The sequence below is a fragment of the Phacochoerus africanus genome, chromosome 15 (genome assembly GCF_016906955.1).
Source record: "Phacochoerus africanus isolate WHEZ1 chromosome 15, ROS_Pafr_v1, whole genome shotgun sequence".
NCBI classification, from domain to species: Eukaryota; Metazoa; Chordata; class Mammalia; order Artiodactyla; family Suidae; genus Phacochoerus; species Phacochoerus africanus.
In genome coordinates this window covers 134,304,580-134,332,452 of record NC_062558.1, presented here as the reverse complement: position 1 = coordinate 134,332,452, position 27,873 = coordinate 134,304,580, and the positions used below count along the sequence as shown (strand labels likewise).

At 58.5% G+C, this 27,873-nt stretch overlaps 1 protein-coding gene and 1 long non-coding RNA gene across 2 annotated transcripts in view; one reads left to right on the top strand and one right to left on the bottom strand.

Annotated features, from left to right (window-relative positions):
• Positions 1 to 1,895: 1,895 nt before the first annotated feature.
• LHPP (phospholysine phosphohistidine inorganic pyrophosphate phosphatase) overlaps positions 1,896 to 27,873 on the bottom strand; it is a 136,762-nt gene continuing 110,784 nt past the window's right edge. Inside the window, exon 7 of the mRNA XM_047762170.1 lies at positions 1,896 to 2,691. Coding sequence (XP_047618126.1) covers positions 2,595 to 2,691 — 97 coding nt within the window. The 3' untranslated portion in view covers positions 1,896 to 2,594. The remainder of the gene's footprint in view (positions 2,692 to 27,873) is intronic.
• On the top strand, positions 12,318 to 21,923 carry LOC125116708 (uncharacterized). Its single transcript, XR_007132409.1, has 2 exons — positions 12,318 to 17,011; positions 20,825 to 21,923. It is a non-coding gene; the product is annotated as an uncharacterized LOC125116708 (long non-coding RNA).

Sequence of the window (27,873 nt, the reverse complement as noted above, 5' to 3'; positions counted from 1 at the left end):
ACCCAGTGGGTGGCCAGGCCTTTGGAGGGACCCTGTCCAAGCGCTTAAGCCCCCTGGGCCCCACGGCGGGCGCAGGCGAGGACTCCTCGGCCCAACTCCCAGCCCCCATCAGCAGGTGACCATGAGGTGTCCCGTTTTCCTGTCCTCCTCAACGACGGGACTGCTGCTGTCCTGCCTCGGGGACAGCCTGGGACCTGGATCCAGCCAGGCCTAGACTTCGAAATTACGTAGCTGGTAAACTCTTGCTAGATTAACCCAGTTTGAGCTGGGTCTTCACCAGGGCTGGAACCATGTAGACCCTCCCGTTGAGGGATCTGGGGTAGGAGAGGCCCTTGTTCCCCCGGCCTGCCCTCCCCTCCATCCCTCCCTCCGCTGCCCCTTCCAGCAGCTCTGCTGGGTGCCCCCAGAGCCTGGGAAGTTCTGCTGGCCGTGTAGCAGATCTGGGTGCATCCTGAGCACAGGGCCACCGCCAGCCCTGAACCCAGCCCCGCTGGTGGCCAGTGGCTCTGGCTTGAGAATTGGGCCCATCTGCTTGGGTGTGGAGGAGGGGTCTGCTGCAGGCCGGGGCCTGGCAGCCGGAAGGACCCAGGAGTGAGGGAGGTCACGTTATCCCAGGTGGCCACAGGGCTCAGGAAAGGGCCAGGTGGCTGGGGTTCGGGAGCTGTACGGCGACCTCAGAGTCTGGCCGGACCTTAGCCCCAGAGAATATTTCATTACAGAGGATGCCTGTGCACTGGCTCACCTGGAAAGCCACACCCTCCAGGGAGTAATCGTGGAAGGGACTAGAAGAGCCATGGGCTGAAGGCTCAGCCAGACCTTGATTCAAGCCTCAGCTCTGCCCTTGCCAGCCGTCGGCCAAGAGGCAGGTCACTTTCTCTGCACCTCAGTTTCTGGGGAGAAGACAGTTTCCTGAACCCACAGCTCGGGGGCTGGCATGCTCTCTGCCCAAAGCAGGCGTCTGCACCTGCTGTCCCTCTGACACCCTCTCTGTCCCCGCTCCTGAGCTGCACCTTGCAAGGGGCAGCTCCACTTGTCCATGGTGAGACTGCCAGCCTCCTTCCTTCCTTCCCTCCTTCTGAAGCTGCACTGCTCTGGCTGCAAGCCCAGCCAAGGACAGCAAGCAAGGACGGCCCGTGAAAAAGGGAGGAAGAAAAATGGAAGCAAACCGGATAGAAGGCTGCAGGCTGGTGCCCATACCGTCACCCTCCAAGCCCAGTGAGCTGCATGTGGCCCCCTGCATACCTGCTGACCGCACCAGGCTGGTCTCCTGAAGGGCTGGACTGAGGGGGCTCCATCCAGATGCAGGTGAGAGGCATATTTTCCAGCTAGTAGGTCCAACGCCTCTCCTGCCTCGAAAGCCAGTGACACCCACCTGGCTAGTGGCCTCTTATTTCTTCCTAATCCTGATCTCATTGGAGCCAGCCTGGTAGGCAAGGCCCAGGGACGCACAACCCCTGCCACCCCTGGGCTCCAGAGCCTGGGGACTCAGGCTCAAGGTCTGGTGTTTTATCATCATCTGCCTTTTGTTTAAAGGAAATTCTCCTATGGGGAGGACTCGTGGCTTCTTTTATGAGTCTCCCAAGATTTGCCAGTGGCTTCTGGATGCACTTGGGGAGAAAGAGCAATCAAGTTTTCTGATTGAGCCCGAAACCTGAAACCTGAGCTGCGAGTGAATTCCCGATGCCCGCGGCTCATCATGGCCAGCCTCGGGCTGCTGCGAGCGGAAGGCCCACCTTTGTCCCGGTCCACCTGGTCCGGGTGGAGCCTGTTAAATGAAGGTTTGGGGCAGGTGCGGCGTCTCAGGGGTCTGGCCCTCTGATGTTACAGGTTCAAGTGCAGGGGAGGGTCAGGGACAGCGCCTCCCACCCCAACACAGTCAGAGCCCAAGTCGCCGCCAGTTAGGAAGGAGTTTTTATTTAACTGTTTCCTCCTGTGCCCCCTGGGTCCACTGAGCTAAGGCTCCAGAAGTACCCTCTGCCTGCAACCTGGATTCCCAAGGTAACACTTGTTGCTGTGTAGGACGATGCCTCCCGAGGGCCCCGGGTGCCTCTCTATTCCGGCTCCAAAGGGGACCTGGGACGGAAAGGTGGGCTGAATCCTTGGGGGGCATGGGGAGCACTGAGCGGCCTCCCTGACGCTGGGCGGGGACAGGGCCGTTGGGCAGAGTCGGAGGGAGGCTGGCTCAGCTCTGGGCTGCAAGGCCCATGCCCGGGAGGCCCAGCTCTTTCCAGGCGCCTCCCTAAAAGGCAAGGACTAGAGGGTAAGACGCAGTGGGCAAATGCCCGGGGCCAGTGTGCCAGCTCAATTAAAGCACAAGTGGAGAGTGAGAGCGGGGATCCAGCAGGTGTGCCCACTTCCTGACCTCAGCAGGGAAGCGAGGCAGGGGCCAGGCCCTCGGGTGGGGATCGAACTGTGCTGGGAAGGGGGGTGTGGGCAGAGGGAGGCACAGGAGGGGCTGGTGGCCCAGGGCAGGGAGCCCAGAACTGCCCGGCCCAGACCCTCTCGTCTGCCTGTCCAGGGCAGAGGGCAGGGTCTAGGGTGGTCTGGGTACAGGGGAGGGTGGCAGGAGGCTGGGGGCCCTCCCGGAAGGCCCGTCACTGGTCCGCATGCTGCAGCAGCAGATCCACGGCCTCCGCGAGGTTGTCCACGTATCCGTCGGCCTTTACTTCTGGGTGATGCTCGTCACTGGGCCTGGGGGGCAGGACCACAAAGCAGTCAGTCGCCAGTTCCACGGCGGCTCCTCGAAAGCCACTGGAACCTCCCGGCATCTAGCTTCTTGCCTGTGGGAAACTTGCAGGCCCTCTGTGCCCCACTGGGCAGGGCGGCCGCACTCACGGAAGCCAGAGGAGCAATGCCCACCAGCGCTGGCATCTCTACGTGGCTCTGCTTGGGGTGGGCACTGCCCATCCGGGACCTTCCTGGAGGGGTGGGACCATGCATGCTCTCAGAGGCCCAGGCACCCAGGATATGGCCGGGAACCAGAAGAACCAGGTCAGATGCCAGCTCTACTCTCCCTGCTGTGTGGCCTTGAGCAAGTTTCTGAACCTCTCTGAGCCCCCATTTTCTCCCCAAGGGTGGAAGGAGGGAATGATGGGAGACGTGTTAGGGCTGGGCCTGGGGACTGCGGCAGGAAGGAGAGTGACAGTCCGCACAAGAGTGGGCAAGCAGGGGTCCCCCGGGGGGTGAGGGACAGGACAGAGCCAAAGGTGGACACCATCGTCGTTGTCATAAGGAGTATACACACTCCCTGCCCCCACCCCCCAGCCCAGGTCCTGGGTCTCAGCAGCCCCCCGGGAGGTGCCGCCAGGCCCCAGGGCTGAAAACGCTTTAAGAGAAAAGGCACCTTTGCCCACGACAGATACAGGGTCAAGGGCTTTGCAGACGCCCAACCCTCTAAAGGGACAACTTGACTTGTAGGATGTTGTCGGAATGAACTTCAACCGAACTTCCTTCCAGACCAGGGTGGGGCTTCCGAGGTGGTGGCCCGGATCCCGGCAGGGTGCTGTCTTGGGCGTTCCCAGAGTGCTTGGGTCAGACTTTGGGGTGATCTGAGCGGCAGGGACCCCCGTGGGAGCTGGCCGAGGGGTGGGACCCCACCCCCACCAAGCTCCAGCCCATGAGCTGTAGGGAGGGGCCTTCCTGTCACCAGGACCCCATGTCCAGTTCACAGCTACTCAGGCTGCCCACGGCCCTGGGGACAAGGTCTCCCAGAACTGTGAGGTCTCTCAGGGACGCCCCCTGAGCCCACGTACCTCAGCTCCTCCTCCCTCCTGTGGCCGAGGCTCTGGCCCCATTACAGTTCTCCCTGGAGGCCTGCTCCACTTCAGGACTCAGCCGCAGCCCCTCCATGAAGCCCCCATGGGGTCCCCCTTGGTGCTGCACAGACCCCTAAGGGCCTCTACACATACTGTGTCCTCAGCATCCAGCTGGACCTCAGGCAGCATCCAGGAGAAGATGGAGGAAGGCTTTAGGAGGGTCTAGCCGCTGAAATCCCAGCCAGAGAGCAGCTGTGCCAGGAGCCTTCCTCTGCTGGGTGGGAGCAGCCTCGGAGGGCACTGAGCAGGTGGCACATGAGCCCCAGGGGTTCGGGCAGGAAGCTCAGAGCAAGACTGAGCTCAGGGTCCTGGTCTCAAGGGCGTGATCTTCTGCTGGCAGCATGGATGGAGCAGGGGCCAGGGGTCACTCTGCCATGGGCTCAGAGCAAGCAGAAGGGGCTCAGGGAGGTGTCCAGGGGGAGGGGACAGTCAGGAGGGAGGTGAGTGTGCCTTGAGTCGGAGGGGTGGGGCTGGGGTGTGGGGAGGAGGGGGACAGCCGTGATCTGCCCTCACACATGGCATTCTGGAGGGTGCATGACTTTTGGGACAAGACAAGGGGACAAGTGCAGGAGCACTCGCCACCACCCGCCAGGTCAGCACCTCTCTCGTGTCAGTGGAGGTGCTTTAAGGGATATTATTTAGTTCTTGCCAGAGTCAAGCAGTCTAGTGAACAGTGGAGTTTCAGATCCACGTTTTCCTGCATCAGGGCTGAACTACGTACGTGGCACTATCGAGAGGCTGTGGGCGGCACGCGCTCTGGAAAACTGTTGGTTCCTACTTGTGGCCCACCAGCTCCACTCCTAGGTGTGCAACACAACCAAATGCATCGGGATATTCACCAAAGTCATGTACCAGAGCGTTGCAAGCAGCTTCAGTAATAGAAAAAGGGCAGACGCTGCACACGTCTTACCAATGGGAGAAGCGAGACGGGGGTGGAATGCACACGCATCAGCGCAGGACACTGCCACCCGCAGCGGCTCACTCTCCAGGCTGCCGGGTCTGCCCACCACCCCCGACAGACATCACAAGGGCGGAGGAAGCCAGGCTCCGGGAACACAAACCGGTCGACCTGTTTGTACCAAATTCAGGAACCAGAGCCACCAGTCTCCAGTGTGGCGGCCAGAAGGTGGCTCCTTCTTGGGGGAATAGGACAGGGGTGCTGGCAGTGGGTGGTGACTGCAGGGGTGGCACACAAGGGAAAATGCATCACACCGTCTTTTTTTTTTTTTTTCTCCCCACCACATCTGCACATGGAAGTCCCCGGGCCAGGGATCAAACCTGAGAGAGAGAAGGCCAGGTCCTTAACTGCTCTACCACAGTGGGAACTCCACCCATTCATTTTTACTGCACTTTACCTGCCAATAAACATTCATATACATAACATGCTCCTGAGATGTATACCTTGAAAATTTAGAAGTTACATATAATCTCCCAAGTGCGAGGGGTCTACGAGCCTCTTCTCCACGGCCTATGGGTCAAATTCTGCCAGCAGTGTTTCTACACAGCCCTCGAGCTAAGAATGGTTTTTACATTTTTTCGGAGTTCCCGTCGTGGCGCAGTGGTTAACGAATCCAACTAGGAACCATGAGGTTGCGGGTTCGGTCCCTGTCCTTGCTCAGTGGGTTAAGGATCCGGCGTTGCCGTGAGCTGTGGTGTAGGTTGCAGACGCGGCTCGGATCCCGCGTTGCTGTGGCTCTGGCGTAGGCCGGTGGCTACAGCTCCGATTGGACCCCTAGCTCGGGAACCTCCATACGCCATGGGAGCGGCCCAAAGAAATAGCAAAAAAAAAAAAAAAAAAAAAAAAAGACAAAAAAAAGAATGGTTTTTACATTTTTAAAACTGTATAAAGAAGAGAATGTGCAACAGACACCACACGTGCCTTGCAAGCCTGAACCAGGTGTTGCCTGGGCCTCTGCAGCCGAGGCTCTGGGACCCCTGGTTCTGGCTGCCCGCCCTCCATGGGCCAGTCCCTCTCCATCCTCCCAGGAGAGGGCGCTCACGGCCTCCCGGGGTCTCTGTGGACCCTTCCTGCGGGAGGGTCCTCCTTGGGACCCCAGCGCTGTCTGCTCAGGCCCCTGGTGGGCAGCACCCCCTCCCCGAGACAGACCGAGGGGGCTCCCCTTACTCAGGTCTTTCCAGAGCAGGCTGGGGTGGGAGGGTCCTTCTCTCAGCAGCTCTACCTGAGACGGGACCCAGGGCACAGCAAGGTGGGCCGACAGGTGGACCAGAGGGACCCTCCAAGAGAGATGGTGATGGCCCACCTGATGGCAGTAAACCCACCCTGGCAAACGGTCTCTCTGCCTCAGCTTCCTCATCTGTGCCTGAGTGGAGCACTGCTCCAGCCCTCACCCACTGGTGACCTCGGGTAAGCGTGGTACACCCCCAGGCCGTGGCGTCCCTGCTCCTGGAACAGCCCAGGCTCTGGTGAGGCGTGCGGGAGACACGCCAGGCTGAGGGGGCAGGCCTGGCAGTGGGGGTGGGCTGGGGTGACGGGGGGATCCAGCCCCGTGATCACGACTAGTGAGTCTGCAAGCTGCTGGGAGGGCACTGGCCATGGGGCAGGCGGGCTGGTGGGGAGACAAACGAGACGCTTGGACGCCATCAGCTTCTGAGGCACAGGGAAGACAGCCAGGGGGTGGGGGGGCAGATGCAAACACAGGCATGGCAGCAGGAGGGAGGGGCAGGGAGGCTGGGACCAGAACCCCAGGGGGCACCCCAGTGGCCAAGTGCCTGAAGGGAGCAGCCAGGTGTGGCCCTGGCCTGGACCCTGGTCTTGCCTCGAGCTCAGCCTGTGTGCCTGAGGCTGCACCCTTGCCAGCTTCCCTCAGCTGCCCCTGGGGCCGGAGGGCAGACCCCAGGCCGGCTCACTGACATGGAAGTGCCCTAGCCCCGACTTAGGGGAGAGTGGGACATCTTTAGGCCACGTCTATCCACCAGTTCCCATCAGATTCCCAACTTTTCTGTCCAGGACAGGAAGGGCAGGTGGGACTTTCCCCCAGCAAGCACCGCACCCCGATTCCTCCGCATCCCTAGGCAGTTGGCCCCAGGACTGCCCTCCTCCGACCTTCACTGGCCCTCAGGCCAGCCTCACTGTCCAGTCAAATGAACTTGACCCCGAGAGGGAACAAGAAACCTGCCATAAAAGATGAGGCTCTGTAATGAGATTCTAGGTGGCCCCACCCAGCATACGGTACCGAGCCGAGTGGGTACATGGCTAATTATGTTTAATTACATATCATTTAAATTCAAGGATCCATTAAAGGAAAGGATTGCATTAGCAGCCAGCCGCTGTTTGCCAACACACAGAAGAAATCGTGGACTTTTATGTCTTAATTACACGACGCTGCTGTGGGCTGCAGCTCTCAGGGGGCCGGGCTGCATGGAGGGGACGCATTCTGGGCCCACCTGCCCTGATGCCCCCTATGCTGGGCCTCACTGGGCAGGGATGGACCCCACGCCACACTGGCTGGTAACCTGCGATCCACAGGCCTCAAAGATGTCACACTAGAGAAGCTGGACCAAGAAACCCAGTAGAGATGTGCCCTGTGGCAGTGGGGACAGAAGCAGGGGAAGAGGCCAAGAGAGCCCCCTGGCCATGAGCTGCCCCTGCCGGCCCCGGGCAGGGCATGGGGCGAGGAGGGGACAGGCGGGCACAGCTGGGCCAAGAGGGCCGAGGCGGGAGTGGGGAAGAGACAGACAGACAGACAGAGGACACTGAGACACACACACTCGGAGGGAGGAAGGAGGAAAGGCAGAGACGGGAAGAGAGACAGAGGGAAGGAAAGAAACAGAGCAGGCAGGGGGCGGCGGGGGGGGGGGGGCACAGCACAACGGAGGAAAGAAGGCAGGAGAGGGCAGGGGTCAAGGAGGAGGGGGGCAGTCTGGAGGGGAGGAGCGCAAAAGAGGAAGAGGAGCGAGAGCCAGCGCACAGAGGCGAGGGAGACAAGACTCCGGAGTCTCCTGGCGGAGAGCAGGCCATGTCACAAGTGCCCTGCCCACCCCTGCACTCCACTGTGCCCCACTGTGACTTAAGGGGGGGGGACCTTCCCTGCACCCACAGGCTCAGCTGAGGCTTGGCCAGCACCCCCCCCCCGGCCCGGGTCACCACTGCTCCTCCCCTGTCCCAGACCCAGCCCAGGCCCACACAGGGTGGGTCCCTGCTCTGTCCCCAACTGGCTGTCTCTTCCCCTCCCTGAGCCTCAGTTTCCTCATCGGTAAGGTGGGCACATGGCCTGGCTCTCGGAGCCACTCTGAGAATAAAGCACCTGGCACTTCACCTGCACCTGGGGGTCTTCAGGCTAATGCTGGGACTGGCCTCTGCCCTCCCGGGGCACCGTCCAATCCCATACTCACAGTCGTGACCAGGGCTGGGAAGGGAAGGCCAGGGGTTCAAAAGAATGCTGGGGGTCGGGGGACATGCAGGAGTCGGGGAAGCTTCCAGAAAAGGAGGCATTAGGCTGTATCTCTAGCACCACCCCCCCACCATCTACTGGAGCACAGCCCTCAGAGTTGGAGGAAGAGGGAGGCTCCCTGGGAAAGTTGCCCCATGGAGGAGTGGCGGGTTCCTCTCATCTCCTGGGCTCTCGTGCATGGGTGGTGTGGGTGTCTTTGGCTGAGTCTGAGCCTGGGGACCTATAGGGGTCCTCCTGCTCCTCAGCAGCACCCACCTCCATCTGTGTAAATTCTGCTGTGGCTCCCAACTGCCCATGTCACAGACCAGCTCCCCAGCAGAGTGGATAAGTCTGTCGTAACTGGGTGCCTTCCTAGTCATCCAGGGTCCAGGACACGTACGCTCCCACAACTCTGTCCATGATATGTCCTGAAATGGAATGATCACTAGGTTCTGTTCCACCTGCAAACTCCTACTCATCCTTCAAAGCCTCACCTACTTGTTCCCATCTCCAACTCTATGCTCCGTTCCACAGGGTGAGTTTCCCTTTCTCTGAGTTCCTAGAACTTGCCCCTCAACCCATTCTGGTTGGGCACCTGCTGGGGCCCTGCTGATCTGGGCTGCCTAGAGGGAGGGGCTAGGCCTCCTGCCCCTGGCGGCCACCCACATAGGCTTGGCTCAGAGCAGGCACCCAGGAAGTATCCGCCATCAAGTGAATGAACAAAGGCCCCCAGCCGGCAGGGCACCGCCTGTCCTTACTTATTCCGCCCCCTCATGCCCTGTGAGCCGAGGGAAGGAGGGAACAAGAGGCAGAGAGCAAGGCCAACCCGTGCCAGGCCTGGACAGTGACACAGGGACCGTCTTTATACCAACCCAAGGAAAGTGGCAGCTGGGAGCCAGCAGAGGAGCCCAGCAAGGACGTCTCCACGCCCACCTCCTCCTCCCGGGGCCCAGGAGTGCCAGCACCTCCTCTCTGCTCCACTGACCGAGGGGGCACAGGTGCAGCCTCTCCCTGTGAAGTTCTTGAAGAATCTGTGCCACCCGCCCGGCACCTCCCCACCAGGGTCAGCTCCAGGCAGAGCCGGGCAGAGCCTCCTAAGACCGAGGGCCACAGCACTGCCCAGCCAGGGAGGGGCATGCGTCCTTGTCCCCGATTGTTTTGGAAGGGCCAGCCGCCCCCTTGGTGGCCGAGGGCCGAGTGCTGGGGGTGGACTGACCCAGTGAATCCAGGGAACCGGGCCCGGGATCCGGGTGTGACGCCATTGAGACTGACGCCAACTCTGGGCTGTGCTGACGAAGTTGGAAAAGGACAGAGGGCTTTGATTCATGAGGCCGGAGGTGACGAGGCTGGGCATCTTTCCATCCAAGCCCCAGGGGTCCAAGATCCGGGCCTGAGTGGCGGTTTCTAAGATGGTTCAGGCCAAAGTGTGGCCTCCAGCAAATGCCAGGAGGACGGTGCCTGGGCTCTGCCTCCACCTGCCCTCGCCCGTGCTTTTCTGAAGCCTGATTAGGGGTTCCTGCCACGAGCCCTGGCACAGGGCTTCCTGGGCTGTCACCCACCTGCTGGCCCTGACAGTAACTCTTAAGACGGCAGCATGCTGGGACCCAGTGGGGCAGCCAGTGATCTCCCGGCCTGAGCTGGCCGCTGGCAGGTGAGACTTCGTGGTGGAGAGATGGGGAGGGCGCAGTCAGCCACAGGTCCCAGAGGTGGGGCAGGGCGGGCGGGGCAGGCCCAGACTTGGGCAGACACCCCAGGCGCCTCCAGGAACCACTGGTCCTGCGGCTGACGGAGAAACCTACGCAGAAGCGGCTCCCTGAGGAGCCCATGCCTCATCCTGCCAAGGTCCCCCGAGCCCCGCTTCACTAGGGGATGCTAACCCCATCTCTGCCTGCAGGGAGGCCACCGGGAGACAAGGCCCCAGGCCCTGTGCCATCCTGCCTGGACTTGCCATCAGCCCCAGCCTCAGCTCGCCCTTCTCTCTCAGAAACCTGCTCCTGTGCCCCCTCCCCCAGCCCCGTCCACCAAGGCCTCAGCTCCTCTGGCTCGTGCCCCCCAATATCCCCCCTCAGTCCCACCTGCCTGGGCTCAGCCTCTACCTGAAACCAGCCTGGAGCCCCTGAGCCCCACCTCAGGACCCTGCAACCTGGGGCACCTCCTGCCACTGATGGCAGAGAGCTGCCCTCCTGTCGCCCAACTGGCTCACGCAGCTTTAAAATCACCTGGAGACCCAAACACTGGACTAAAAGCCCAGGCCTGAGACAGTCCTTGCCTCGGGGCCCCCTGAGGACCCCGGCTCCCTGGCCAGGAAGGGGAAGGGGAAACACCTCTGCTGGCTGGGACCTCCCTCAGAGTCAGAGCTCTGCCGGGGGAGGGGGCTGCCACTCAGAGCTCCCCTTCCTGGCAGGTGCCTGGGCCATCCCGGGCCCTCTGTCTGCCTGCTCATCTGTAATGGGCAGGGGTGGGGAGGGAGAGGAGGTAAGCGGTCCCCAGAGCACCCCTCCTCCCTCTGCGAATGAGGGAGCAGAGGTGAACCCTGAGGTGGCCTGACATTAAGGGGGAGGGGGCAAAGGCCTCGAGTTTTGGCTGCCTCTGCCCCTCCCTCCCACCTCCGCGTGTCAGAGGATCTAAAGACGGGGGAGGGTCCTGTGCCCACCCACTGGGAGACACACCCTTGCTGCATGTGCACCTGTGGGCTGGGGTCGGCCAGGGTGCCACCCAGAGAGAATGGAAGGTCCCATCCGTGTTTTCCACCTTGCAGCCTGGGCAGTCCTCAGACGCCCCCTTCCTGCAGGCAAGTGGTGCCCCAGGGCCCAGAAGCCTGCCCTGGCTCACCCGTCCTGCAGCTGGGAAGGACCAGGAGTCAGTCCTAGCAGAAGGAGGGACTTGCTGGACCAGGCCCAGGGGCTCCGAGCCCAGACCTGCCATAGACTGGAGTCCCACCCGGCCAGAAGGCAGGACCTGGGACCCGGCAGAGCTCGCCTGGCTTGGGGGATGGGTGAGCTTCAGACGCTGCACCACAAGGACAAGGGGACAAGGGGGCACCAGCCCCCAGGGCTGCTGTGGGCGGACTTTGAGGACTCTTTCCCATGTGCCCTGCACGATGCCCCCAGGTGGGCACCATGACCGGCCCGTTCCAGAGACGATGACACAGATGCAAGGGGAGCAGGAACTTGCCCAAAGTCACAGGCAGGAGATGGCAGAGCTGCGACTTCAATCCCGTGTGTCTGGATTTAAATCTGGGGTCACTTGAGCGAGCCTTCCCTTGGTACACAGGACATATTCGACATCTGGGAATCATCAGAGGTGGCAGGTCCCCCCCTCACCAGGCCGAGAGCTCTGTGCACAGGTGCGCCCTCACCTTCGGGTCTGCTCCAGGCCAGGCACGGCCGGGGAAGTGTCTGCCCGCCCCACTAATGTACAGCACACAGCATGGTGTTTGTGCAAACTGGCAAAGAAAAGGGCCAGTTGGTACTGGAGCTGCACATGGAGTCCCAAGAGCTGCAGCAGCCTCCCATGGCTGGGTGCACCCGGGCAGAACCTCGGGGACCCCAGGACCCCTTCTCTGGGTCGCATGGTCCCCAGCACCCAGGACCAGGCCTGCTGAGCCGGGCAGAGGGCCGTGGGGGGCCCGAGCCCAGCCGGCAGGGCTCTCGCTGTGGGACCTGGCAGCCATCCTGAGGCCACGCTGTCCACAGGGAGGAAATAGGCCTGTTTACAGCCTGCTTCAGCCTGGTGGCACCTTGTCAACCAGAACCCACCCGACGCACCAGCTGTTTCCTGTGGATCAGAGGCGCGAGATGTGCAGCAACAAGTGGGCGGTGCCGCACGGCTGCCTGCTGGCACGCTGGCAGGCCTGAGAGATGCCCTCACTCTGACAAACACGGTCCCTTGAACCCACAACCCTGGCGGGAGCCCCTGCCTCCACCTTGCCCAGTTCACATGCACAGGGAGACCGGAGTCACAAACCAGTGGCCCCTGGACATGGCTGGTTGGGCCCACATAGTGAGCTTCAAGAACAGAAGCTCAAGGAGTTCCTGCTGTGGCTCAGAGGTTAAGAATCCAACTGCAGCAGCTCAGGTCACTGCGGAGACACAGGTTTGATTCCCAGCCCAGCAAAGTGGGTTGAAGGGTTCATCGTTGCTGCTGCTGTGACTCAGACAAGATTCAGGCCCTGGCCCAGGAGCTTCCATAGGCCAGAGTTGCAAAAAAAAAAAAAAAAAATTGAACCTTGGAATTTGGCTTCTTTTGAAAATCTGGAAAATTCAGCAACAATGGGCTGGAATTCTATAGGCAAAAACAAGCGGATCCAGGGTGGCTGCCGCTCCCCTGAAGCGGCAAGCAGCTTCTAGTGTGCCATACTCCCCACCGTTCTCCACCGTCTCCCTGTTCTTAGACCAGGCCTGGTTCCCTCCCCGCCAGTTTCTGCCCATCCCTGCAGGTCTCTGAATACGCCGCTGTGCCCCAGGCCACGTGGAACTCATTTCCTAAGGAACAAGTCACCTCCTCTAGGAAGCCTTCCCTGAAGCCTTCTCCCCAGCCCTCACCACGGTTAGGTGCCTGATCTGTGCCCCGCGGTTACCTGTGTGATGCTCCTTCCAGATTATGAGCTCCCTGAGGTCAAGGGCATCCCTGTGGTGGCCTTATGCTGGGAGCTGGCAGAGACAGGGCTAGTCAGCCAACTGCCTGAGCAGATGAGCAGGTGGCTTCCTTCCTTCTGAGCATCCGAGAGCCGAGTGTCATCACAGGCATCTGGCTCCTGTAAACCTGATCTGTCCTAGGCGCCCAGGCACGGGGACCAACCTGTCCCGGGAGCCATGGGGGGATGGGGAGAAAAGCAGGTGTCTGAGGCTCCAGGCCTTGGAACCCCGGCCAGGCCTCACCATCCGTTCCTCCCTAGATCCCAGGCCCTAGCATGCGGGGCCCTCTGTAACTTCACCTGGTGGTGGGGGGGGGGGGGGAACCGCTGCCCAGCCCCCAAACGCCAGAGCTCTGTCTGGGTGGCAGTGCCAGGCCACAGAGAACTTCCTTCTAGAGAACCACTTCCCAGAATGAAATGCCCTCTCCCCACAAACCCAGCCTGAGCCAGCCCTGTCTGTGGCCGGTCTAACTGAACCCTAACAGACAAGCACCCCTGTGCCCACACGGGCCAGCCACGCTCTGCGCCTGTGCTAAGCAGCCTCCAGAGCCCAAGGGTGGCGTCCTAAGCAGAGCGGCAGAGCACACGGGGGCGGGGGGGGGGGGCTGCACCGACAGCAGCAAGGGGTCTGGGGAGTCTGGGCGGGGCCCCCATCACCCAGGGGTTCCCCACTGCCAGCAGGACTAAATCCAGTCTCCCTAACACAGCCCATGAGGTTGCCCCAGAGCCCACCAGCCACCCTCTGCTTCTCATGTCCCCATGACCCCCCGGCTCTTGTTCGTGTTCTCCAAACTGTCCAAGCCGCTGCCTGGAACATCCTCTCGGGCCCACTTCCCTGATTCCACTCAGAGACTCCTCCCCAAGCCACAGGCTTCAGGACCCTTCCCACCCCCTGAATGAATGAATGAATGAATGAACAATACATGGAAGGCCTCACGGACACAGGCCCAGGGAATCCGGTCAGGACCTTCCAGTGTCCTGGGAAGAGTACCTCCAAAGTGAGTGGCTCTGTCCACAGAGCAGATGCAGCTCCCTGGGAGCAAGGGACCCCCAGGGCACCCCAAGTCAGGCCTGAGCAGTCAGCTATCACATGCCCCTGTGACTCCCATGGGGGGTCAAATAGCGAGGGCGGTGTCTCTTTTCTTCCTCCTTTTTTGCTCCCAGAAAGGTCAGGCTTGACCCTAGGGATCCCTGATTACAACCACACCTGAGCAAGGGCCCCGGAAGGGGAACTGGGAGGGCCTTTTCCTGCCCTCTGGGCCTGGCAGAGGGTGTCTGACCAGGGGTCTGGGCTAAGCTGGCCTGACCGCTGACCTCGGGCAGACACCGAGAGCCTTGATTCTCTGGCCTCTAAGTGGTGCTGAAAGGGCCCCCCGCCCAGAGCTGCGGTGGAGGGGCAGGGAGGTGGGCCCACAGAGGATGCGCCCTCTGGGCCGGCAGGCAGGGCAGGTGCTGAGTGAAGAGTGGCCAGAGGGGAGGGGCAGGCCTTGGGGGAGGCTTACCTGGGGCTCCGCATGTCCGCGGAGAAGGCGGCAGGCCCGGGGGCCCACATGCCTCAGGGAGGCACTCCCCCAGGGGCTCTAGACAGCAGCCAGCCAGGCTGCCGGGGACAAGCCCCACACTCCCGCTAGGAGGGGGAGAAGCAGGCCTGGCGGTGGCCAATGCCAGACCACAGAGACGCTGTGCGGCTGGGCCTGGGGACTCTGCACTTCTCTGAGAGAGAAGGGACAGGCTCTGGGGGCCACTGGCCCAGCTGGTGCCCCCAAGCCCACCCTTGGGACCCACTTCTCCAAGCTGAGGGGATGCTCTATTCATAATATTATTCATAACAGTGACAGTCACTGGGAGCCTGTCCCTTGGGGACCTGCAGAGGGAATGCATATGCTATAGCTGCTTTGGTCTGCGCAGCAGCCCAGGAGGTAGGTGCTACTGCACCCATCTTACAGCTGACAGAGCAGAAGCTAAGAGAGGGTAAGTGGCCTGCCTGGGGTCACAGAGCGGTGCCTTCTCAACATGCCAGAAGCACTGTCCAGACCCTGTCAGGAGCAGGAGGCTGGGCCAGCAGGTGGGAGGCAAGGTTCCACTTAAAAGGCTTGTTTGGGCAGAGGGTGAGCCTGCTGGGGGCTGGGCACCTGGCTTCACTGCAGAGGAGCCCCTGACAGCTGTTCAGAATATTTTGATAAAAACATGTTGAACACCTGGTGTGTGTTTGGATTAAAAGCAGCTGGCCCGGCCCCTTTCCAGTGCTCGCCAATGGCCAAATCCCCTGAGAAGTCCGCCTGTGCCCCACCCAGGCCCACAGGGACCAGGGTGGGGCACTGACTCCCCACCTCCCCCTGAAATGCCACCCATCGCTCCCCTCTGGAGGCTGTACCGGATCACGAAACCCGGCGGCTAGAGCAGCGGGTCCTGAGCCTGCACACCCAGGCTCTGGTTCTCACGGGTGGCCCAGGAGAGGACATGGGGGCCAAGGGCGTGAACAGTCCCACTCACTGGAGGCCTGCGGTCGTCTCCACCAGGCAAGACTTGGGTGCCTGGGTCGGGGGATCTTGCTGATGACGGGGATGCCAAGCTGTCCTGGGAGGTGACTCCCCTCCCTGATGAGGCTCAGAGCCTGCTGCAGAGCGGGGCTTGTGCCCAGAGCCTCCGGGGAGGGATGTGTCCTGAGGGATGGGCTGGGCCAGGCCTCCCCGCGTGGGCGTGACGCTCTCCTTCCGGGGCGCATGCAGCCTGAGCTCAGAAGCGCAGTTTCATCAGCTCCAAGGCCTCCAGGGCTCCCGTGGGCTTCTGGTCTACCAGCCTCCACCTACTTTGCTATGCCCATTCCACTTAAAGTGGGTCAAAACTGGCACTTCACAAACCAGGCAGTCCAGGGGCCACAGGGAGCTCAAAAGTACCACCAGTTCCAGCCACCAGGGAGATGCAAATGAAGGGGGCCCTGGGGTGCGGGATGGGGGACCGTCACTCCCCTCCCCGGCAGCCTGCTGGGCGCCTTCCTCCTTCACTCAGCCCGGCCCAGGGCCCTCGCAGAGGAAGGGGCTGAGTCGAACCACCTGCAGGGCCAGGGCTCCCATGTGCTACGAGGGTCCCTCCAAGATAGCAAAGGGGGACCCAGGGCCCCCACGTGGAGAGGACACCATCCTAAGGAGGCAGCTGTCCCCCTTAAACAAGGCGGTAGTTGAAACACTTAATGTCAGGCACTGAGTGCCAATGTACTGGGTTCTGAGGGTCCCGAGGTCATCGCCTGACACTAACCACGATCGGGAGCCTCCGGCACTAACGGGCAGAGGGAGGAGCTGCATCCAGCGTGCTCAGGACCAGCTCCTGGCATCAGCTGCCCTCCCGGAGCTTGGCGGCTCCTCACACACACAGGGAGGTAAGGAGACCTTCCTGGGCCCTCCAGGGTCGGCGGGGGCCACAGTGCGGAGGACCTGGAGGGAACACTTGGCACAGGGGCCCTGGGCAGCTGCGGCCGGAGTCCAAATCCCACCGGGGCAGGGGACTTCCCCTTGTCCCCGTGAGGACCAAACAGGACGGTGTGCGCTGGTCAGGCTGCCCTGGGGAAGCCCGTGTGAGCTCGGGGTGACGAGGCAGCAGTGCTGATGGCCATCAGAGGTGAGAGGCCAGGCGGCAAAAGAGGACCCAATGGTCCCAGGTAGACATCGAGACATGCTTCCAAGAGACGGCTCGCTGAAAGGGACGCATCTGTTCACAGGGACTGTTCCCAGAAGGGTGCGTCTCACTGGCGGCCCCCCTGCCTCTGGGACAGCCTCCCCTCGCCCTGAGCATGACTCCTCAGTGGCCTGTTTGGCATCGTCACCCCGCCCGGGGCGCGGCCCCTTTCTGTCCTCCCAGCCCCTCACCAACGATAATATTATGTTGGAGGGTCATCTGGCTACAGATTGTAAGTTCCAGCAAAAGAATTAAGTTCTCCTATTCCTAGAAATCTTCCTAAAGATAAATTCCAAAGGGAGCTCATCTAGAGTCTGATATGGGGAAGACTGTCAATAAATGTTAGCTGCACTGAAGGTCAAGAGTTATGGGCACAAGAGAGATGCTCACAACCGCATCATTCGCAGCAAGGAGCCAGTCCGCATCATCCGGCCACGGAGGAGCCACGCAGTTCGGGTTTTCCTGCTCTGTAAAGTGAGACGCGGCTGCGAACAACGGTAGGGAGAGGGAGAAATGGAAGTTACAGGTGCACGTGACCCCGGCTACAGAAGGGGGCCGGCAGGACCCCAGAGGAGATAAACAGCTGTCTCGGCGTGGTGGGCGTACAGGGAGGCCCGTTCCTCTAAGTTCCCTCGGAGGCCCCAGCAAAGCTGACTTGATAATGTATACAATAATAAAAGCAGCTTCTCGTTTTGTCTTGCCGCCGCTTCACAGCAGGCATTAAGGAGGCTGGAAGGTCAAGGCTACGCTCCAGCCCAGCCAGACACAACAAGAGGCACAGCAGCTCCTCTGAGGTCCAGCAGCTCGCGAGCCATGGGAGGGACGGTACAGGCCAGCCCTGAGCCTGGGGCCAAAGGCTCAGCCGGGCGTGGCAAATGCCATCTGCTCTGCAGAGCACACTGGTTCATTACAGAGCATCCTCAGAGTTCTCTTCGTGGCTCAGCGGAAACAAATCTGACTAGCATCCATGAGGATGGGGGTTCGATCCCTGGCCTCGCTCAGTGGGTTAAAGATCCGGAGTTGCCATGAGCTGTGGTGTAGGTCACAGACGCAGCTCGGATCCTGCGTTGCCGTGGCTGTGGCTGAGGCTGTGGCCAGTGGCTATAGCTCCAATTCGACCCCTAGCCTGGAAACCTCCATATGCCACGGGTGCGGCCCTAAAAAACGGAAAAAAAAAAAAAAGAGGCCATTACAGAGCATCCTTGAGGGAGCCAGGGTAACCCTGGGATGTACGTTACCTGGGACATCAAACAAGTGTCCCCTGGAGACCACCCAAGACTGGCCCTCCCCTGAGACCTCCTGCCCAGCTACCAGCAGTGTTGGATAGACCTGAACCCAGCAGCTTTGGGACATAGAGCCCTGGGGGTCCCCCTAGCATATCCATGGTGGCACCGCCTTCAGGTCCACCTGGAGAATTCACATCCCACCCCCCAGAGAGGGGGGTCGCAGGAGTAAGGGGTATGCTTCAGGCCACGTGGCCAGCATGTGGCAGGGCTGGGACTCAGATTCTGTTTTGACTCCAAAGCCAGCATCTTCATTGTCCCACTGGATGAAACCAGCCCCCCATAAATGAGCCCCCACAACCCAGGAGCTAGAGGGACTTTGGGGTACAATCCAGCCTTTCTTAGATGAGGAAACTGAGGCCCAGAGAGGGGCAGCCGCTGGCCTGAGGCAGCCCAGCGAGGCTGCACCAAGATAGGATGAGGTTGTCCTTCCAGAGCGCTGAGCCAGCCACTCCCAGGCAGAGGCCTGAGCAGAAGGAGTTCCTGGGCTCCCTGCCTGCCAGGACTCTGCCCCATCCGTGCTTACAACACGGGGTGGGGCGTGGAGGAGTGCGCACAGCTGGGGACACTGAGGCACAGAGGGAGGGCCTGGAGTGAACCAGTGGGGAGGCCAGCGCCACCCCCTGTATTTATTAGCACCTTCCGCCCCGGCCGGGTTCCCCAAGAAGTTGACGGACGCCACCTCGTTCATCACAGTCCAGACGGCACCTTGTAAATGGTCAAAGCCGCCCAGGGAGGGGGCCATTCGCTCCGGCCCTCGGGGACGCCAGCCTGCCGGGGCGGCATGACCCACACTGGGCCGATTGTGCGTGCAGGGACCCCGTCCAAGCTGCCCTGGCTCCTGGCAGGCCGCCGTGCCCTGGACGATTCCTAGATGGAATGTTGCTTTCTTCTCCAGCCTGGAAGACAAGCTGCTCCTCCAGAACTTTCACTCAACACTGTTCTGATTTTCCTCAGACCCGGGTCCTGCCCCACAACTTACTGGGAAGCCATAATCCAGCCCCAAACAACCCAGCCCTTTGGCTTCCAGAAAGCAGGGGAAGCAGCTCCCATCTGGCAGTGGTGGAGGTGGGGGCAGCCCTCAAGTGCATTTGCTCAGTGATCCTCAGGGGGGCTCTGTCTTCTTTACAGAGGGGGGGAACAGGACCAGAAGGGGGAGCCTGGCTGATGGCAGCAGTTAGGCTCAGGATTCTGGGGCTCAGGTGTTCCCCAAATCTGGGGAAGACCCAGTGATTCATCTTTCCCCCCACCCCTCAGTCTCAGTCCCCCTCCAGTGACCTTTGGGATTGAGCCCAAGGGTCAGTGTATTTGAAGGGCTCAGGTTTGCTGGGACCGGAGGGTGGGCAGGCCAGTCTGGTGACGAATAGGAAGGTTAACAGGACCTGCCTCCTCTGAGTGCTATGTGGGTTGAAGATCTCATGGGAAGTAGGGCTCTGGGTGCCATCTGCTACACTATTCCTTCCTGAGCACCAGATGCTGGGCACAGGGGCTGTCACCACAGGAAAGCCATCTCTCACTGGTCCCTTGGCCTAGGTGCATGCCAGGACTCTACTGTTCCAGGGTCCAGGGCTTTAAACTATACTTAACATCTAATGGGGACCTCTCCCTCACTCTCCCCGCCCCCAGGTTTCCTGACTATATACTTGCTTATTTTGCCATACAAGCATAAAAATTAACTCATTACAAGTTACCGATTTCTACACCCCAGGGTGTGTTACAAAGTAGGGGTAGGAGGGAGCAGAGCAGCTGGCCCTGCTGGTGTCAAATTGTCCCCAAACAAGATTCTTTGGTAGAAAAAGCCCAATTTCGTCCTCGGAACCCTAGGGTGTAGACTAGGAAATGGGAAGTCAGTTCCATTTCCAGACGCTCAAGATCAAATAGGAGATGAGAATGCTGGTTCCCAAACCCAGCTGCTTATTAGAATAACTCAGAAAGCTTAGAACAAGGACTTGTGTGCTATCAAAGCTGTAAAGTGCAGCTAAAGCAGGAGCCAGAGGGAAATTTATAGCACTAAATGCTTCTATAGAAGGAAAGGTCTAAAATCCATCATCTAAGCTCCCATGTTTAGAAACTAGAAAAAGAAGAGCAAAATAAACCCAAAGCAAGCGGAGGAAGGAAACAATAAGGATCAGTGCAGAAAATGAAGCAACTGAAAACAGGAAAACAACAGAGAAAATCACTGAAACAAGAGTTGGTTCTTTGAAAAATCAATTAGAAAAGCTGATGCCTGCAGCCCACCCCTAGATATTTCACTTAGTTGGTCTGGGGTTGGCCTGGGGGCTGGCGGGTCTAATCTCCCCTGGTGACTCTAATGGGCAGTGAGGACCGCCTCCCTGAAACATACAGACCATTCAAGGGCTGCCCAGCAGGAAGAAAGAGCCACCTGCCACAAGATGCTGCTTCTGTTTCCACCCCTGTAAAATGAGCCAGTGGCCGTGTGGTCTGGGGTGAGTCTGCTTCCCTCTCTGGGCCTTAGTTTCCACACCAGGCTCTGTCCTAGACTTGACATTCTCCACCTGTGCTGCTTGGAGCCCCGGCTTCCTAAAGGACCCTGGGGGCGGGAGGGTGGGAGGCAGGCTGCCAGTCCTCAAGAGTCCTGCCTCCTCCCATCCTCCACGGGGGTGGGATGAACTCCATCCCTCACCCCGCACCTCAGGCCTCTGAATGAACACCCCCCCACCCCCCGCCCCAGGCCTGCTCCACCATCAGGAAACTCCGCCTGATGCTGTGGTGGCCAAGTGCACCTCCTTCCACAATTCTGCACCGACCTCCCCTCCAAATGGTCTTTTCTCCCTGTAAGCTGCTGCCCCAGCTGGACAGTCAGGATGGGCTTGTACGCTGGGACACTAACAGGATGCTTCCTGACGGCAGGTGGAGGGACGTGTACCTCCTGCCCCACCTCGCCTTTAACCAACAAGCCTGGACTCCAAAACTGCTCTGAACACACACACACTCCCGCCCTCCCTTCGGCTCATGTGCCGCAAGCTCCACTCACCCCCTTAGGAGGTGGCTGTGTTCCCCACACAGAGAGCTGCGGAGACAGGATGCCTCACGCTCAGTCAGGAGGAAACTTCACGGAAGGACAGTGATCTTGGACCTCAGGACGGGCGAGATCTTTTCCATCTGGGACAGGGATCCCAGTCTCTGCAAAGAGGTGAGTGACGGCATTTGCTAAAAACCACAGTGCTTTCTTGGACACACTGTGGATGGGCGCAGCCAATGCCCATGAGCCCATTCTGCCCCTCGATTTGGGCAGGTTTATGATCTGGCCTCTGTTCTATGGACAAGGAAGCGGGCTCAGAAAGGGGCCGTGAACCCCTCAGTCCCAGAGCAGGCAAGTGGCTGTGCTGAGCTTTGGACCCACTTTGTCTCGTGGTCCAGGCTCTCCCCCTTTCCCGCTGTCACTGGGTGCATCCTGCCCACCGTGCAGACTAGGGGAGTCCTGGGGAGACGAAATGGACACCACCCCACCCCCCCTACCGCTCCCAGCCTGGGGCCAGGGTGTGAGAGTCCCCCAACGCCGGCACGAAGTGGCTGCCCCTGTGAGGCCTGGAGATGCCCGCCCTCCCCAGTGCCCACATCACACCTTGACTCAGAATTCTGAGCCAGGAAAAGTTCTCTTGGCCCTGATGGTGGCTTTGGAGCATAAGAACCATCCCCCTGACTGTGTGTGTCCTGCACGCCCTTGCCCCCAGGAAAGGCAAGGAAGGCCAAGCCCAGAGCCCGCTGGCGCCGGCCCCCGCCATGGGGAAGAGGTGGGTGTATAAATACATAGATGGATCGTTAATGAGGCCTGGGCTTTTCGAACATCACAGGCATAAAAAGGAATGCCAACAAGGACATCCAGCTGCAGCAAATCCCGCATGGAAGGTTCCAGCATGTCCCCATGGCCGCCCATGGGCACCTCCATCTCTGGCAGCCTGGGGCCTTTTCTGTGCACGGACCACAGCCAGTGCTTATTCTGCCCCCTCCACCCCAAGTGCCCATATTCCATCCTCTCCCAGTTCCGTTTCATGTGCATTTGGAAGGACAGACAGACGGAGACAGAGAATGTTGTGTGCGTGCACGAATGAGCCGTTCATGCTATTCTTCGGAAAGAATGATGGATTAAAAACCTGCAAAGCCAGTCAATTGCACATCTATTTTTCTAAGGGGGGCAGGGTCGGGATGGAGAGAACTTTCCTGAAAGGACTTGGCCTTGAAACATTAAGTCAAACAACTGGATTTGGCAGTGGCCCGCTTCCGAGCACTGCCAGCCTGAAGAAACTGGCGGCCCAGCACGCTGCCTCAGGGCTGGGAATAATGAACTCATTCAAAGCCAAGCCCAGGGGCTGGAGAGTCGGTGCACGCAGGGGGCCTGCAGATCAGAGGGGCTGCGGTACCAGGGACCCCTGGGTTTGAACCAAAAACTTGACCTCAGCTGCCCAGTGGGAAACCCCAGAGACCTGTCCCCACAGACGCAGGAGGGCCGGTGGGTCCGTGGAGATGGATGGACAGGAAAAGGCATGATTCCGGACAGCAGATGAAAATTAGGGGACCAATCCCTAACTGGTTAAAGTTTGAGCAGTGGGCCCTCCAGCACCGTGGCCTTCCCTGGAGGGGCTCTCATGTGCGTTAGCGGCCCAGCTCCTCCCTGACCATCCAAACCTGGACAAAGGGGTCGTGCTGAGCCCATGGGGCCACGGCCCACACCTGGCTTGCAATCCTGCGTGGGCCCACAGGACTGTAGCTATGGCTCAGCCCCCATCACTGTTTTGAAGCCAAATTTTCATTTCTGCTGATTGGCCTCTGTCTTTGGAGGCAGCTTAAGAAGCCAGAATGGTGGGCCCAGCTCAATCTAGCAGTCGGCAGCTCTTGGAACAGATAAAAAAAATATAGGCCCCACGATGCATGCTCTGAGCAAGCCTGGCCGCCACCAAGGAGGCGCCGTCGTGAAAGCTCTAGGCTGCTTTACTCAGGAGAAGGTGCCGCCGCGCACTGCCCGCCGCCCACCAAGTTTTCATCTAGGCCTGCACGAGGCTCGGGAGAAGCCTGGGTCCTGGCAGGCAAGGCCCCGTTTTCTCTCGGATGGTTTTCAGCAGTGGGGGCACCGCAAGAGCATTTCGGAGCCTTCGTTAGCTGCGCTGCTGGAGGAGGCCTTGATTTATGGATGCTCCGCTGTGCTCGCAAATGACCACTTTGCGGGCAGCACAGCTGGTCCAGAAAACAGCGTCTGGTTTTCGCTAACCTTTGCTCCTCTGTCCTTGGCTCCCAGAGCACAATGCAACCTGTAGGCTGGCCCCTCGGTGGGGGGTGTCCCCCAATGCCCCCCTGCAAGTTTCCAAGTGTCCCCACCCTCAGAAGGCAGACTTACCCCCCTGCAAGTTGCTCTCACAGCAAGTCCTGAGAAGCAAGAACCCACCAATATGTAGATTTCTGTGCAGACATTTATAAAAACTCCTTTTTTTGAAATTAAAAAGCATAGGAGTTCCCTTCGTGGCTCAGCAGTTAACGAACCTGACTAGTATCCATAAGGATGCGGGTTCGATCCCTGGCCTCGCTCAGTGGGTTAAGGATCTGGCGTTGCTGTGAGTGGTGGTGTAGGTCGCAGATGAGGCTTGGATCCAGCATTGCTGTGGCTGCGGCTGTGGTGTAGGCTGACAGCTACAGCTCCAATTGGACCCCTAGCCTGGGAACTTCCATATGCTGCAAGTGCAGCCCTAAAAAGCAAAAAAAGAAAAGAAAAGAAAAAAGAAAGAAAGAAAGAAAAGATATATATATATATATATATTTTTTTTTTGGTCTTTTCTAGGGCCACACCCATGGCATATGGAGGTTCCCAGGCTAGGGGTCCAATCGGAGCGGTAGCCGCCGGCCTACGCCAGAGCCATAGCAACAAGAGATCCAAGCCGCCTCTGTGAGCTACACCACAGCTCACGGCAACGCCGGATCCTTAACCCACTGAGTAAGGCCAGGGATCGAACCCACAACCTCATGGTTCCTAATCGGATTCGTTAACCACTGAGCCACAATGGGAACTCCAAGAAAAGAAATTTGAAAGCATAGTTTGCTGCTCCAGAGAGCAATGCTTCAGGTCAGCTAGACCCATAGTCACTTTGGCAGGTGAGGCCCTGGCGGTCACGTGCAATGCCCCTGGCTGCTCCAGTCTGGAAATGCCCAGAGATCCTGAACCCCATCATACGCCCGCCCAGAGGACCATGTGTTCCCAGCCTTTTCCTCTCCACACACTGAGCACTCATGGGCGTGGTCTGCAGGGGTGGGGGTGGGGTCTGGGATACCCATCATTACTGAGCTTGGCAGCCCCAGCCCCAACCTGCATCCACACTCAGGCAGGACTCTGACCCTGCGGGGTCAGTGCCAGACCCTGAAACATCTCAGCAAATGTTTCTGGAATTTTCTTTTTCTTTTTTTTTTCTTTTTGTCTTTGTTGTTGTTGTTGTTGTTGTTGCTATTTCTTGGGCCGCTCCCGTGGCATATGGAGGTTCCCAGGCTAGGGGTTGAATCGGAGCTGTAGCCACCGGCCTACGCCAGAACCACAGCAACGCGGGATCCGAGCCTCGTCTGCGACCTACACCACAGCTCACGGCAACGCCAGATCGTTAACCCACTGAGCAAGAGCAGGGATCGAACCCGCAACCTGATGGTTCCTAGTCGGATTCATTAACCACTGCGCCACAACGGGAACTCCTGGAATTTTCTTTTTTAAAACACAGGGGGGTTCCGGCCACTTGACCGGAAGAGGGAGAGTGGGGGGAACACTGGTGGAGGCGGGCAGGGCAGGGCCCAGTGGGGCTGGGGCACATCTGGTCCCATGCGGGTATGGGCGAGGGTGCTGGCTGCTATTCAGCCAGCTTGAAGGAAGGGCTGCACAAGAAGGGGCTGGTCAGAAAGAGAGAAACAAATGCTCAGACTGAATCGAGCAGAAGGTAAGGTTACGGAATCCGGTGTGAGAGAAAGATGACTTCGGCCAAAATGACAGGGCAGGGGTTCTCACCGAGCATGATGTGTTGTGTGGGGGAGCCTCACTCTTCTGTGGGGGCCCATCTCCTGCCACCCAGGGGCCCATGCCTCAGCCATGGCTCCCACACCCCCTGGACCTACCACCCCACTCAGTCCTGAGTGGCTGGCACGTGGGAAGGACCGAGGCTGGGGCCATCTGGGAGTTCCCTAAAGCTGCCAAGGCACTGCCAGGGGCCACTTCTGGGCCCTCCAGGCTGCATCTTAGGGGCAGTGCTGGCTGGGACCAGGGTCCAGAGGTCAGGAGCAGAGCTATACAGCTGTTCTCCAGAGCCCTGGCTTTCCCCTCTGAGCGTTACCGGGCTGTTAGACTTGCTTGGCGCAGGGGTCAAAGCCTAGAAAGGCACCTGCTGGGCGGCATTTCCTACAGGACTGAGAATTCTTAGCTCTTTTTGCCTTCTTCTCTTCCATTCTCTACAACTCCCCCAGAACCCCTCTGCTCTGTTCACAGAGCTCGCGGCTCTGTGCTCTGCAAAGAGGAGACACACAGCCTCCTCTCGGGTGACCCCCACCCATCCATCCTCTCCCAGGGCTACATCAACACAACCACAACCGTGCACCAGGGATGAAATCGGCAGACACCAGGTTCATCCCAGCGAGTCGGGGGACCCCATTTCCCGTATGAGAACAGAAATTTAGTGGCTGGTACTGACCATACTCACGTCTTCCCAACTCCACGTGCAGTGACACCACGTCCGTGGCTCAAAATCGGCCATGATGGGAGCATTTACACCATGGAAAGTGGCAAGCACTACCAATCAGGGCTTCCCCCCCCCCAGAAGAGGGGGGGCGCAGAAAAGCACTCCACTTGAACCTGTCACCCCTCCAGGTACCTCAAGGTTAGGAACAATTCCAAGAGAAAGTGATTCATATGCTTACATGTAAGCAAGCCTGGGTTCACAGAGGCAGGTTAGAGCGATTTCCAAGATAATGACAATAAAATTTAATTACTATTACTAGGGAAGGACTTCTCAGAGGAGAAAATCTTTAATGCAGAACAATTTTTCCGTCGTTAAGATGAATACGATGAAGACAGCAGGCCAGCAGAGCCTGGAATCCCCGAGCCAGCCCTACCATTCGGTGAGTGTGTGTCTCTCTTCCCAAGAAAGCTGAGAGATCCTCCAGGGCAGAGCCCAGCTACGTCATACTCACAACCGACCACAGTCCACACCAGATCAGGTGTGGGGGGTGAAGGGATTTCCCCTGCCTTCTGCTCCCCTGCCAGAAGAGAGGAACACCGAGGGAACGTGTCAGGCCCCCCTCTCCACCAGCCCCACCTCTAGAGGGAGGACTGATTAACCTCATTGATCTTCCCTCCTCCTTCCCGCCTCTCAGGCAGAAAGGAAACAAGGCAGGGACCCAACCACAACAGCTGGAACAACTGCTGGGCTAGGAGGGGAAGGAGCAAGATCCTTCGGGACTTGCCTCTTCACTACCTGGGACCTTCAGGATGTTAGCCTTGAGCTTAAGAGCAATTTACTCTAACAGGCTTTCAAAAACAAAATCTAACAGGAATGCAATTCCAATGACAATAGCAGCAAAAAGAATACAATACTTAGGAATAAATGTAACAACAGAAATGCAAAACTTATACTCTGAAAACTACAAAATTCTGTTAAAGGAAATTAAAGAGCTAAGTAAACGTTAAGACATCCCATGTTCATGGAACGGAAGGCTCAACATCATTAAGATGCAAACTCCCCAAGCTGAGCTATACATTCAATACGATCTCTGTCAGACCCCAGCTGACTTGTAGGAATTGATGAGTTGATTCTAAAGTGCATACAGAATTGCAAACGACCCATAACAGTCCAAACAGTCTTGAAAAATAGAACAAAGTATGCCCTTTCTCAAAACCCACCAGAGCGAAACAGTAATCAAGTCTGTGTGGTACACGGACGGCCGTGAGGCTCAATGGACTGGAACTGAGAGTCCAGAAGTAACACTATGTGTACAGGTTACCTGATTTTCAACGAGGATGCCAAGACCATTCAAAGGGGAAAGGATGATATTTTCAACAAATGGTGCTGGGACCACTGGATAACCATGTGCAAAAGAACAGCTGTAGCTTACTTCACAGCATAGGCAAAAATGAACTTGAAATGGCTTAAAGATCTACACGTAAAAGCTAAAAATATAAAACTCTTAGAAGAAAACACAGGGGCACATCATTATGGCCTTAGATTTGCCAAAGGATTCTTTGATAGGACACGGAAAGCATGACCAACAAAAGAAAAACAGAGTATTTATACTTCATCAAAATTAAAAACTTTCGTGCTTCAAAGGATACCATCAAGAAAATGCAAAGACGACCCACAGAATGAAGCAAAATATTTGCAAGTCATGTATCTGAAAAGGACTTTATATCCAGAATATATAAAGAACTCTTACAACTCCATGATAAGAAGACAACCCAGGAGTTCCCTTGTGGTGCAGGATCCGTCACTGTCATTGCAGCAGCCTGGGTCTCTGCTGTGGCGCTTCTGAATGCACTGGGCGTAACGACAACACAACAACAATTTAAACATGGGCAACAGATCTGAATAGATACTTTTCCAGGGAAGATACATAAATGGCCAATAAGTACATGGAAAGACGCTTGGCATCATTAGTCATCAGAGAAGTGCAAATCAACGACGCCACCTCACTACCCACTGAGACGGCCACAATCAAACAGTCAGATAAAACGCGTAGGCAGGGATGCAGAGGAATCTGAACGCTCACACGCAACTGGTCGGAATGTCAAATGGTGCAGCTGCTTTGCAAAACGGTCTGGCAGCTCCTCAAATGATCAGAATCAGTTATCACGTGACCTAGCAAATCCACTCCTAGGTATATACCTAAGTGAAAAGAGCCAGTCACAAAAGAGTACATATGATATGGTTTCATTTCTATAGTTCCACAGTAAGGACTCTATAATGGAGAGAAAGTCGGTTGGGGCTGCTCAGGGCTGGGGAGATGGGGGATGGGTAGCTAAGTGGTGAGAGTGGTACCTGGTCTCTTTTCAAGGTGACGAAAATGTTCTAAAATCGACTGATGATGATGATGCATGACTATGC